Raw genomic sequence first — 13,960 nt, 5'->3', positions numbered from 1 at the left:
CCTTCCACATCACGGGACCTGAGAAGCAAAGTTTCTCTAGGATTATATATCGTCTCCTTTTCTTTTCTAAGAGAATCGCCCTCCTACCCCTTGAATTCTTCAGAACATTTTTCTTAGACTTCTTTGTACTTTATCCAGTTCTACTTCATATCAACAATATCTACTAGCTACATTCTTCCTATGAGATTGTAAGCTCCTTGAGAAGAGAGACAATGTGAAATATCCTGTGTATCACAGACATTTGTTTATAAAACACTTGCTAAATTAGCAGTCATTAAGGGCATCTTTTTTGTTTTGAGTAACTAAGGGGGTCATGGTTAGCTATCTGAATAATTCTATAAATGTGATTGCTTCACTGAATTTTGATTCACTAATGCAGGAATTCATAACCCAATAAGAAATACATAGACATTGCAGAAGGTCCTGGGATTTATTTTTATATTATTCTGATGACTTTATTCCTATGTAATTGGCTTCTTTATAATCTACGTGTTTTATTCACTTGAAAACATTTTAAGAAGAGGTCCATAATTTTCACCAGACAAAGAAATCCATGAAACAAACAAATTAACTTGTGGTTTCATCTGAGGGGTACTCAAAGATGTCATCTCCCTCCACCAAGGCATATCAATAACTCATCTATAATAATGCTAGTAGTAATAACAATAAAGCCAGCAACCATAAAACTCCTACTATATGCCAGACAATGTGCTAATTACTTTACAAATATTATCTCATTTTATCTTTACAATAACCCTGAGAGATAGGTGTTATTATTCCCATCTTACAGTTGAGAAAACTGATGCAAACAGGTTGTGACTTCTTCAAAGTCACAAATCTAGTAAGGATCTAAGGCTGGATATGAACTTAGGTCTCCTTGACTCCAATTTTAATGAGTTTTTTGAGTTCCCTCATTTTAGTTAACCCAAGGTTACTCAACTTGTATTGATGTTAGACTGTTGGTTAAATCTGGGTTTTCTTGAATCCAAAGTCAACCCTTCTCTCTGTAAGGCCAAGATTCTTCTCAGAAACACTCACTCTACCATAACTAACATCTTAATATTTTATCCTTTCGACTCAGCCTTAGACTTCTTCACAACCACATTTTAACTTTAGTTAACCAAATGTCCCACCTACGTAGGTAAGGATAAGAGTATTTGCATTCCAGTCCTCCTCTGAATCTTATTTGAAATGCACAAGCCTAGGAGTGAGAAGCGTATAAGCACTCAGGAAGATCCAGGAGATCAGAGCAGGGTATTTATTCTGTCAAGGAAAGGGAGAGAACAATCACCAATCACTTGACAAGGTTTTGGTTCCAGCTGCTGAGAGCAGCAGGTGTTGGTTAGCCAGAGAACAGAATGATATCCCTTCTAGCCACATTAGGATGGTTTAGCTCTTCCCATAAAAGCATACTCCATTTCAGCCTGCACAAACCAAAGAAAGTACAGGTAGATGATCTGCATGATCGCCCAAGTTAAAATCTCAACAGAGTTCCTATCTCAAAAAAAAAAAGGAAAAGAGTGGAGTAAAATGACAACACTAAAAGTAAACCATTTCAAAATGAACTTAGTTCTCTCCTTTGTTTCTTGAAGCAGGGACCAAAGATGCTCTCTCAAGTGCTGTGAAATAAGGCAGATAAGTTCTTTGCTTTCCTTTGGCTAGGTGGTTCCTTGGTCAGGAAGGAAAATGTCACAGATATTGTTTCTTACACGCACTTTACAGAGTGCCACCAGCTGGGCAACATCTAGGGAAAGCAGGAGATGAGCAAAGATCGAACTTCTATGGCAGAAGGCTATTAAGACTATGTTCTCCAATTATATCCTGTTCCTACTCAGAGAATTGTTTTGTTGAAGTTAAAATAATCAAGCACGAAGTGACTCTACTTGAATGGAAATGAAAGGGCAGAAGAATAACTACAGAGTAGGAGTTGGAAGACAAAACTTGGAAAGACAGATTGGAACAATGGAAAGAATGGTGGATTTGGAGTCAGTCAATCTGGGTTTGAATTCTAGCTTTTCTACTCATATCTCTGTGACCTTGGCCAAAGTAACATAACATTTCTGGCTTTCAGATTTCTCATCTGTAAAATGAAGAGTTTAAGCTAAATAGCCTCAAAGGTCCCTACAGGGGGACTCAAAATTTATGATCCGCATACGTTCAATATATTATTTAGTGCCTCAGTTTCCCAAACAGCCAAATTGATAATAATATGCATCCCTCTCTTCCAGAGATACTGCAGATATTTCCATTCCTGTTCAATCTCTTGCTAGCTGTGTGATCATGATCAAAGCATTCTCTCTGAGGCTCAATTTTCTCACCTGTAAAATGGAGATGATAATATTGACACTGCTAATTTTTTAGAGTTAAAGTGTTCCTTAACTATAAAACAGGGCATCTGAGTGGTACAGTGGCTACAGTTCTGGGTCTCAAGCCAGGATGACTCATCTTTTTTAGTTCTAATCTGGTCTCAGACACTTACTAATTGTACGACCCTGGCCAAGGCACTCAAGTCTGTTTCCCTTGATTTCCTTATCTGTAAAATAAGCAGGAGAAGGAAATGGCAAACCACTGAAGTATCTTTGCCAAGAAAACCTTAAATAGCTTTGGGGTCAAAGAGTCAAACACAACTGAAAAAAGACTTAAAAACAACAACCATAAAGCATTTTCTAAGCATAAGCTATATGCATATGTGTAAATATACATTACACACACACACACACACACACACACACGCACACAGTTTTTTCTTCTATCATTCTAACACTAATGCACCATCTAGCATGGACTTATTTGGGTTAGTTTCCTTTGCACATGCATGATAGAACAAATATTTCATATCTAAATGCCTAATCTATGGGACATACATTTTCTTAAGTCCCTTCAACTTTAGTTGATATCTTTTACCCGTTATAATTTAGAAAGAGGATTTCATCCAACTGAACCAGAAATCATAAGGCAAGATTTAATGCCTCTTCTCTTTCTCATATCTCCGATATAAATGGGACAACTTTTTATTCAATGCCTCAGTTTCTCAGGCAGTCAAACACATTAATGATAGGCATCCTTCTAGCCTTGAAATATTGTAGTGACTGATAATGTAATATGTTTGAAATAATTTGAGTTACTTGGAGAATTGTGTAAGATAAACACGAAGAAGTATTTTTGGATGTGTTGGCTGCTGCCTCTTTCCATGTTAAATTTTATTCTGCCAGTTCCCAATCTCTGTAGCATGTCTCTTTCCTAGCATTTACAGCACCTCTCAATTTAGAATCATCTGTGAATTTAATTAATAGGTTGTTTGCTTGCCTCTTCTAGATCATTAATGAAGTTGTTAATGTTGATTTTCCATGGTTTTTGCTGTCAAGAAGAACTAAAATGCTCCTCTTTAAAAATATCTTAAAGCTGACATCATTTATTCTCTTGTACTTTCCCTGCAAGTATAACCTTTTACAGTTTTTCAATAACACAATCTAATGTCATTTAAATGTATGTAAATTCATTGAAGACAAGGATTGTCTTATCTTGTTGATCTAAATTTTGAATTTTCCCCAGAACTTAGAAGAGTGCTCTGAAAACAGCATGTGCTTAATAACTGTTGTATTCTTCCATTGTATCACTCTGAAATGTGTTGAGTTAAAATTATATTTGTCATTTGATTTCTTAATATTTTTTAACATAAGTAATAACTGGAAACCTGTGTGGTGGAAAGAAAAAAAAAAGAACATGCTTTGGAGTCCCAGGATCCGGTTTGGCAGTTTGGGTCTGCCACTGACGGTGACCTCTGACAAGTCACCCCAACTTTCTGATCTTTTGTTTCCTTGCTACCTACTCTGAAGCATGGGGATTTGGACCAGGGGACATTAGAGGTCTCTACCACTTCTAAACCTATGATCCTCTGATTTTTCTCCTCTCCTTTCTTTTCCTCTCTTTCTCTCATATATACAAATATACACATAGACACACAGTATAAACAAAGACTAAAAATAAATAATAATAAAAGAAACTTGCTAAGTATATTAAAGGTATATACATATATTTATATGAATGTGTGTGTTTATGTATCTACATACATAAATGCATACATACATGTACTTTGATGGCTCCTGCCTATTTATCAAGAGATATCTTTCCTTCCTGCTTTTACACGACGACTTTGAGTTGCTACGGCTCTTCGGATAGGGGAGGGTGTCTATACGTATATATGAGACAGGGTCTGGGCCTGTGACTTCAGTGGTACAGAACAAGCAAATACCTCCTAGGATAGAGGTCAGCAACTTTTCCAAAGTTTAAAGTCTTAAACTGCTACCTAGATCTCTAAGCTGTTACATGACGTGTTCATAGTAGTACAAATAATACGTGTTAGGAGCAAAACAATCTTGCTGGCTTAGAAACTCTCTCTCCTTCATTTCTCACTCCCTCTTCCTCTCCCTCTTTTTCTATTTCTCTGTTTATGTGTCTCTCTCATACACATATATGCTTTAATTTAATACTTAGTGACTTCAGTTCAAAGGTGGACGTAAGGAAGTATGATAAAAATATATTTTGGAAAATATGGCTCAGCAGTAAGAAAAAAGGTGTCAGAGTGTAGACTACATGTCATACTTTAAAAAGCAATTCAGGAATTAATGAAAATGTTGTAAATCAAATGACATAAATATGAAATTATATTTTAACCAACAGAAAATGACTAGCTGTGTATATGGGAGCCATTTCTGTCTATGTACACTTAGATGACCAACGTAGAGCAGATCAAAATGAGCAATGAATGAAAATGAGAAGATAATGGTTTTCAATCGAAGCAACCCCAGATGGAGGAATTTATGACCAAATGAGATAGAGAACATTATGAAATGCAAAATAGATAACTTTGATTACATTAAATTGAAAAACAAATTCCAAAAACAAAGCCAATGCAACCAAGATTAGGAGGGAAGCAGGAAACTAGGAAAGAATTTTTACAACTAGTGTTTGTAATAAAGGCTTCATTTCTAAGATATGGAGAGAACTAAATCAAATTTACAAGATACAAGTCATTTCCCAGTTGTTAAGTGGTCAAAAGATATGAACAGATAGTTTTCAGAGGAAGAAATTAAAGCTATCTATAGTCATATGAAAAAATGCTCTGAATTACTATTGATTGGAGAGATGCAAATCAAAACAACTCTGAGGTACCACCTCACACCTATCAGATTGCCTACCATGGTAAAACAGGAAAATGATAAATGTGGGAGAAAATGTGGGAGAGATGGAACACTAATCCATTGTTGGTGGAGCTGTGAGCTGATCCAGCCATTCTGGAGAGCAATTTGGAACTATGCCCAAAGGGCTACAAAAATGTGCATACCCTTTGACTCAGCAATAATGCTTCTAGGGCTATGTCCCAAAATGATAATAAAAATAGGAAAAGGACCCACATACACAAAAAATATTTATAGCACCTCTTCTTGTGGTGGCCAAGAAATGGAAATCAAGGGGATGCTCATCAATTGGGGAACGGCTGAACATGTTGTGGTATAAGAATGTAATGGAATAATGTTGTGTTATAACAAGCAATGAACAGGCAAGACTTCAGAAAAACCTGGAAAGACATATGAATGGATGCTGAGTAAAATGAGCAGAACTAGGAGAACATTAAACACAGTAACAGCCACAGTATGAGAGAACTGTTTTTGATAGACTTCACCCTTTACAGCAATTCAAGGACCTAAAACATTTCCAAAGGACTCATGATGAAAAATGCCATCTACATTCAGAGAAAGAACCATGGAGCTGGAACGCAGAATAAAGCAGAATATTTTCTCCTTTGTTATGTTTTGTTTTGTTTTTCTAATGGTTTCTCCCATTTGTTCTAATTCTTCCATGCAACATGACTAATGTGAAAATGTGTTCAATAGGAATGTATGTGTAGAACCTATAGATGATTGCTTGCTATCTTGGGGAGGGAGGAGAGAAGGAGGGGGAGAAGGTTTGGAACTTATGGAAGTGACTGTAGAAAAGTGAAAACAAATAAATTAATAAATTTGGAAAATATAATTAAGAAAAAAAAGAAAATGTGTTTAATAGGAATGTATGTGTAGAATCCATATAAGACTGCATACCATCTTTGGGAGAGAGCGGGGAGGGTAGAGGAGAAAATTTGGAATTTATGGAAGTGATTGTTGAAAAGTAAAAACAAATAAATTGATACATTTTCAGGAAAAAATTAAAAAGTTGAAGCAACTCCAACCTAAACTATTTAAATTGACTTGTTTTCTACAGCCATTGCTTTCAAAAACTGAAATGGATAAAAGAACAGACCTTAACATCCGTTATTGCAATTTCCTAAGGAAGCTTAACATACATAAATAAATCTAAACCAAAAAAGGAGATTAAAAAATAACCCAGAAATTTCTTTAGTCACCAAGCACTTGATCAATTTATCAAATAGAGAGGTATGATTCCTGGTAACAGGACCAGTTTAGAATATTAATTCATTTGTAAATCTAACGGAGAAGAATGGAAAATCTGATGGTAATTTGAATTACTCTTAGTCCAAATCAAGTCAAGTCAAGATGGAAAAAAAAATGTAGAGGAATTCTGACAGTTGACTCTTTGTTATTCCACAAACAAACTACTCCATTCCCCAGCTCTGGGCATTTTCTCTGACTGTCCCCCATGTTTTGGAATGCTCTCCCTCCTCTGGTTTGAATACTGACCTATCTGGCTTCCTTTAAATGACAACTATAATCCCATTGTCTACAGGAAGTCTTCTATAACCTGTGTTATAAGAAAAGAACACTTTCCATTCATCAATTATTTCCTATTTATCCTGCATATCACTTGCTTTGTATATATTTGTTAGCATGTGGTTTCCCCATTGGATTGTAAGCTCCTTGAAGTCAAGGACTGCCTTTTGCTCCTTTTTTGCATCCCCAATGCTTAGCGTAGTGCCTAGAAGAGAGTAGGCACTTAATAAATGTTTACTGAATTGATTAAATTAAACATAATCACCCTCAAGGTAGTTAGGGTTGACATTAAAGACAAAAACCAGAAATGATCTTGAAAGAGTTTTATAACAAACTCTTCTATGTCAGTGACACTGCAGCTGCCACATTAGAATTCCATCATCACACTGGGTTAATAGGAAACAAATAATAACCTTGTACCATTTTAATCAATTATGTGCATATAAAGATGCTGTAGCATATTTTTATAAGTCTACCTGCATCCTTCTTATATTTTATCAACAATGATTTTTCCCCTTTCTAAAAAAAAAAATTTGGTTGAAGATGGCAGAATAGAAGGACGAACTTGTTCTAGCTGTCCCCCCATAGCCCATAAAATACCTGTAAAAAATGACTCTAAACAAATTCTAGAGCAGCATAAGCCATCAAACGACAGAGTGAAAGAAATTTTCAGCCCAAGACAGCCTGGAAGGCCAACAGGAAAGGTCTATTGCACCAGGCTAAGAGTGAAGCACAGCCCAGCCTTGGCCACAAGGCATGGCAGGGACAGGAGTGGAACAGGCTTCAGGGCACAGAATCACAGGCAATAGCTGATCTTCCCAGATTTATCAACCCAAAGACAGCTTCAAAGGTCAGTAAGAAAGCTCTTTCACTTGGGTGAGAGGGGGGCAAGGGTCTGGCCCCAACCCCAGGGCTGCGGCAGTCACTATAGCAGTGTCCACTTTTGGAGCCCTTGGCCTGACGACCCTGGGGGAATCAAGCGACTGATCTGCATCTTGATCTTAAGTGGAGGTGCTGGGGCGAGGAGGAGCACTGGTGCTGGCATGGTGGAGCTGGTGGTGGCTGTGGAGAGGGAATCCTACTTGCAGATCCTGGGCAGAAAAGAAGGCTTGTGGTTGCTCACAGACAAGAGTGTAGGCCAAGAAAGGAGTAAACTTCTCTCCCTTGATTGTGCCACCTTGGAGGAACTGAGAACTTACAGGTTCTTAGAGTATACCACTTGACTCCACTTGACTAAGGACTCAAAAGTTAAGTAATTGGCTGGGAAAATGCCCTAAAAAGGGGGAAAAATAAGACTAGAGATGGTTACCTTCTTGGTGAAAAGGTATTTTCTTCCATCCTTTCGGATGAGGAAGAGCAAAGCATACCATCAGAAGAAAACATCACAGTCAAGATTTCTACATCTAAAACTTCGAAAAAAAAATATGCAGTGATCTCAGGCCATGGAAGAGCTCCAAAAAGATTTTGAAAAGCAATGAAGAGAGGTAGAGGAAAACTTGGGAAGAGAAATGAGAGTGATGCAAGAAAATCACGAAAAGTGAGTCAACAGCTTGCTAAAGGAGATCCCAAAAAATCCTGAAGAAAATAACACCTTTAAAAACAGACTAACCCAAATGGCAAGAGAGGTCCAAAAAGCCAATGAGGAAAAGAATGCTTTAAAAAGCATAATTTACCAAATAGAAAAGGAGATTCAAAAGATCACTGAAGAAAATAGTTCTTTAAAAATAACAACAGAGCAGAGAGAAGCTAATGACTTTATGAGAAACCAAGAAATTATAAAACAAAATCAAAAGAATGAAAAAATAGAAGACAATGTGAAATATCTCATTGGCAATACAACTGACCTGGAAAATAAATCCATGAGAAACAACTTAAAAATTATTGATCTACCTGAAAACCATGATCAAAAAAGAGCCTAGAAATCATCTTCCAAGAAATTATCAAGAAAAACTGTCCTGATATTCTAGAACCAGAGAGTAAAATAGAAATGGAAAGAATTCATCAATCACCTCCTGAAAGAGATCCCAAAAGGAAAACTCCTAGAAATATTGTAGCCAAATTCCAGAGTTCCCAGGTCAAGGAGAAAATATTACAAGCAACCAGAAAGAAACAGTTCAAGTACTGTGTAAATACAATCAAGATAACACAGAATTTAGCAACTTCTACATTAAGGGATCAAAGGGCTTGGAATATGATATTCCAGAGGTCAAAGGAGATAGGATTAAAGCCAAGAATCACCTGCCCAGCAAAGCTGAGTATAATACTTCAGGGGAAAAATGGAATTTCAATGAAATAGGGGACTTGCAAGCATTCTTGTTGAAAAGACCAAAGCTGAATAGAAAATTTGACTTTCAAACACAAGAATCAAAAGAAACATGAAAAGGTAAACAGGAAAGAGAGGCCTTAAGAAACTCATTAAAGTTGCACTGTTTATATTCCTACATAGAAAGATGTTATTTGAAACTCATGAGACCTTTTTCAGTATTAGGGTAGTTAGAGGGAATATACACACACCAACACACACATATGTAGGTGTGTATGGGTATGTATGTGTATGCATATTATATATGTGTAGCTATATGTGTGTACATATGTGTATGTGTGTATATACACATGTGTGTGTACATCAACACATACAAACATACATAGACAAAGGGCACAGGGTGAGCTGAATATGAAGGGAGAATACCTTAAAAATAAAGTAAAATTTATTGTTGAATGGAATGTACTAGGAGTAAGAGAAAGGGAGAGGTAGAATGTAGCAAATCATCTCACATAAAAGAGGGAAGAAAGAGCTTTCACAATGGAGGGGAAGAAGGGGGAGATGAAAGGAAATAATTGAGCCTTACTCTCATGAAATTTGGCTTAAGGAGGGAATAATACACACACAATTAGATAGGGAAATCTATTTTACCCTGCATGTAGGCAAGGGGGAAGGGGTAGGAGAGGGACGATAATAGAAGGGACAGCAAATGGGGAAAAGGGATAATCAGAAGCAAATGCTATTGTGGGAGGACAGGTCAAGGGAGATAATGAAATAAATGAAGGGCAGGATAGGACAGAGGGGAATGTGGTTAGTCTTTTACAACATAACTGTTATGGAAGTGCTTTGCATTGTTACACATGTATGACCTATATTGAATTATTTGTTTTCTCAATGAGAGTGGATGGGGAGGAAGAGATAAAATATGGAACTCAAAGCTTTAAGAATGAATGTTAAAAATTGTTTTAGCATGCCACTGGAAATTAAGCTATATAGGCAATGGGGTATAGAAATCTATTTTGCCCTACAGGAAAATAGAAGGGAAGGGGGACGGAAGAAATGTGGATGACAAAAAGGAAGACAACTAGAGGAAGGGGTGGATGGGGTGCATGCTGTCCTGGGATGGGGGGTGGGGAGAGATGGGGAGAAAATTTTGAATTCAAATTATTATGGAAGTGAATGTTAAGAAATGAAAAATAAATAAATTATATATTTAAAAAATAAATAAAAATTGTTTTGATTACATTTTAAATTTCAAACTGTTTTTTCCCTCCCTTTCCAACCCATACTAGAAAAGGTTATACACACATACAGATATATAGATATATACACACACATATATATACATATATACACACATACACATATATACACACATACACATATGCACACACATACACATATATACACACATACACATATGCACACACATACACAGATATACATATATGCACACATACATACACATATACATGCATCTATACACACATATACACACACAAATATGCACATACATAAACAAACACATATATACACATACATTCACAGATATACATACACATATATACACATACACACATATATGCACATAAACATGCATATATATAATTTATATCTGAATGTGTGTGCATATATACATGCATAGATATATATATATATATATATATATATATATATATACATATACATACTCTGTGTGTGTGTGTGTGTGTGTGTGTGTGTGTGTAAAATCATACCACTCATACTTCTATTTATCAGTTCTTCCTCTGGAGGTGGATAGCAAATTCTTTCAAAGGTTCTTTGGAATTCATTGGAGAATTTATAATACTTAGAAAACTCATAGTTCATGGTTATTTTTCAAACAATTGTGCTGTAACTGTATTCAACGTTTTTGTGTTCTATTCATTTCACTCTTCCTTATTTCATGAAAGTCTTACATAACAACAATGATTTTGATGCACATAAAGACTATTATCTAAAAATTTTGTAGTGATAGGAAGATAGCACATGTTGATTTCCTTAACTTCAATAGGTTCAATTATCTTCATTTTGACATTTTATGATATTCATATCTAACCGTATTCTCTCTTTTGAGCTATGGTCACAAATCACCAATTGTCCATTGGACATTTTCCACTACATAGTCCATAGTCTTACCAACTCTAAAACAGAACTTATGATCTTTACCACAAAAATTACTCCTTTGGCAGATAATAAGGTGGCAGTCATTAAGGGTGCTGCCTTTGAACACTACCTCAGCAAACTATTTAACCTGTCTCTCAGTCTTGGTTTCCTCATTTGTAAAATAGGGTGATAGTAACCACTACTTCACAGAGCTGTGAAGTTCGAATGTGATAATACCTGCAAAACACTTTGCAAAATTAAATCACTATAAAATACTAGCTGTTATTATTATTCTTAGATTCTAAGTTTCTGTCAAAGATATCTGTCATGAAGGTTCTAGGTCTAGAGACATCCTGGACCTCTCCCCCGACCCCAAACAACTTAGCTAGTCCATTGCTAAGATGTGCCAATTTTGTCCCCAATATTCCTACAATATCTCTCCTATCAGTTCTCTTCTCTCAACTCACTTGATGGTTTCACATCCACATTTACTCTCACTTGCATTAATACCATAGTCTTTTAATTGATCTGCTTGCATTCAGTCTCTCTTACTGACAGTCTAACCTTCATACAACAGCCAAATTGATACTACTAAAAGTCAGGTCTGATCATGTCACTCCTGTACTCAAGAATTATCTCTTGGATAAAATACAATTTCCTTTTCGGGGTATTTAAAACCCTTCACAATCTGTTTTCAACCTACTTGATAAAATTGTTTTCCCATTTTTTCCCAGTGTTCCAGCCACACTGGCCAATTTGCTGTTACCCATACACGATACTCCATTGCCTGCATTTTGCCTGTGCACTGACTATCCCCTATTCCTGGAATCATATTCCTTTTCACCTTTTCTTCTTTTGAAATTCCTATTTCCCCCAAAAGTCTCAGTTTACATACTACCTGCCTTCTACTAGAGTTCTTCCCTAATCCCTCCAGTTTTTAGTACTGTCCTACCCACCCCATACCTAAGATTGCATTGTATTTATTTTCCATATGTGTTGCATTTACTTAACTATATAGCTATTGTTTCTTCTCAGTAGAATATAAGCTCTTTGAGGGTAGAAACCCATTCTTTTTTGTCTTTGTATCCTTGGTGCTTAGCACATAGTACATTATTACTTAAGAAATGCTTGTTCAATTGAATTAAATCATGTCTTCTTCACCTGCAGTTTTTTTCTGCCTCATTTCTCCTTAATAAAACCTCATTCAGTACCATTCAGACACAACTTCCCTATGAAGACTTCCTGAGTTCCTTAGCTGGAAATTGTCTCATTCCTTCCTCTAACACCCATTGTCTTTTGATAGGATCAGAGATGGAAGAAACCTCAGTGGTTATCTAATCCAGATCCATCATTTTATAGATGAGGGGAAAAAAAGGTTAAATGACTTTTTTAGGACAGGAATTGGGAAAGGATTTGAATTCAGGCTCTCAGAAGCAGCACCCATTGCCCTGTACCACACTCCCTTTTTTATGTCAATTGTCAAATATTTCCATTTCTTATATTCATTTGTGTACATGTATACATTTATTTGCAAATATGTACTGGGATGTAAACTACAGTCATCAAGCACCATTTCTGATTTGTCTTAGTTTCTCCCACAGCACAAGTATGCTACCTTGCATAAATATTTGTTGAATGAAAGAGTGAATGAATGAATATCTTGGCATTACATCCATATATCTGTGTATATATGATTATACAAAGCCTGATCACAACTACAGTGAATGCAGTTACAGAGAATGATGTAGCCAGGTGTTAACAAAAGCTAGTAGAGCAATAAAATGATTTCTGTCAGCTATCACAAAAAAAAAAAAAAAAGTCACCCAGGAAGTGAAAGATTTCATCTAGTAGAATATAGACACACCTTACTGTGCCTGATCATCAGCATGGGAATGTATAAAAGACTATACAATTATAGTGTTATCCATTAGGTGGACTACCCACCCCAACTACAGAGCTACAGTTCATAAACAAAAGATAAAATGAAAAAAAAAAAACTGAGAAGGTAAATGGAAGAGTTTTGATCTACTCTATTCAGGTACCTGAGGCCATAAAACTGTCAGAAAAAAAAAAAATCAATGCAGACTTGTAAAAAATTTAAGCATCAAATCTCTGCAAATATTTTACATCAAAGTATATTATACATAGTGGTACAAACACATACATCAGCTATATTATTCACACTACATAGGACTACGCAACTTGCTTCAGAAAGGGAATGGAATTGGATATAGAGAAAATAAATGGTAATTCAGGCTATCCCAGAAGATCCTGAAAAAGCATATTCTCTGACAGTTTAACCATGATGTAACTGATAATAATTAGCTATTAAGTCTCAGTTAATGTTTAATGTGAATACAATTACAATTGCAATGACACTTTTCTATTTAGACTTAATAAGGCACTTGTCGGCTAAATATACAGGAGTAGAGTATTTAGAACAAATCCAAATTATTTATCAAAATTTTATATGAATCAATTCAATCTTTTTTTCACTAAATCATCAGTAAGTCTTCATTTCTCTCTCTAGTTGTTGGGATAATGGGTATGTGTTTTTCTTTTCTATTTCCTTTTTTCACTATTTTATTTAAAATGAGCTAATTCCTGCTTTTTCAGTTTTAACTTTTAATACCAGCATCAAGGGTCAATCAAATAGAGTGATGGCTTATATTAAGGATATACTTCCCAATATACAAGCAATCAGAATCTAAACTGAGGATGAACAGAAATTTGTTGCAGGACTCTGGCATAGTACATATCCTTCCTGTCCATGGCAGTTTTCCACTAGTGAGTCTTTCACTAGCTCACAAGATCATTCCCATTCTTTTGTTTGGTTCCATATTGCCAT

At 35.9% G+C, this 13,960-nt stretch overlaps 1 protein-coding gene across 3 annotated transcripts in view; it reads right to left on the bottom strand.

The window, feature by feature from the left end:
* The window catches only part of LSAMP (limbic system associated membrane protein), an 823,632-nt gene that overhangs the window by 351,993 nt on the left and 457,679 nt on the right, over positions 1 to 13,960 (bottom strand). The window contains exon 1 of one of the 3 annotated variants that reach the window (XM_072613945.1): positions 1,138 to 1,363. The exons of the other annotated variants lie outside the window; for them this stretch is intronic. Within the exon in view, the coding sequence (XP_072470046.1) occupies positions 1,138 to 1,163 (26 nt within the window). The 5' untranslated portion in view covers positions 1,164 to 1,363. Of the gene's footprint in view, positions 1 to 1,137; positions 1,364 to 13,960 lie in introns of those variants that run through there. 3 annotated transcript variants of the gene reach the window in all.

Source organism: Notamacropus eugenii, chromosome 5 (genome assembly GCF_028372415.1).
Source record: "Notamacropus eugenii isolate mMacEug1 chromosome 5, mMacEug1.pri_v2, whole genome shotgun sequence".
Taxonomy (NCBI): Eukaryota; Metazoa; Chordata; class Mammalia; order Diprotodontia; family Macropodidae; genus Notamacropus; species Notamacropus eugenii.
Note: the sequence above shows the minus strand (reverse complement) of the source record. Positions and strands in the feature narration are given on the sequence as shown.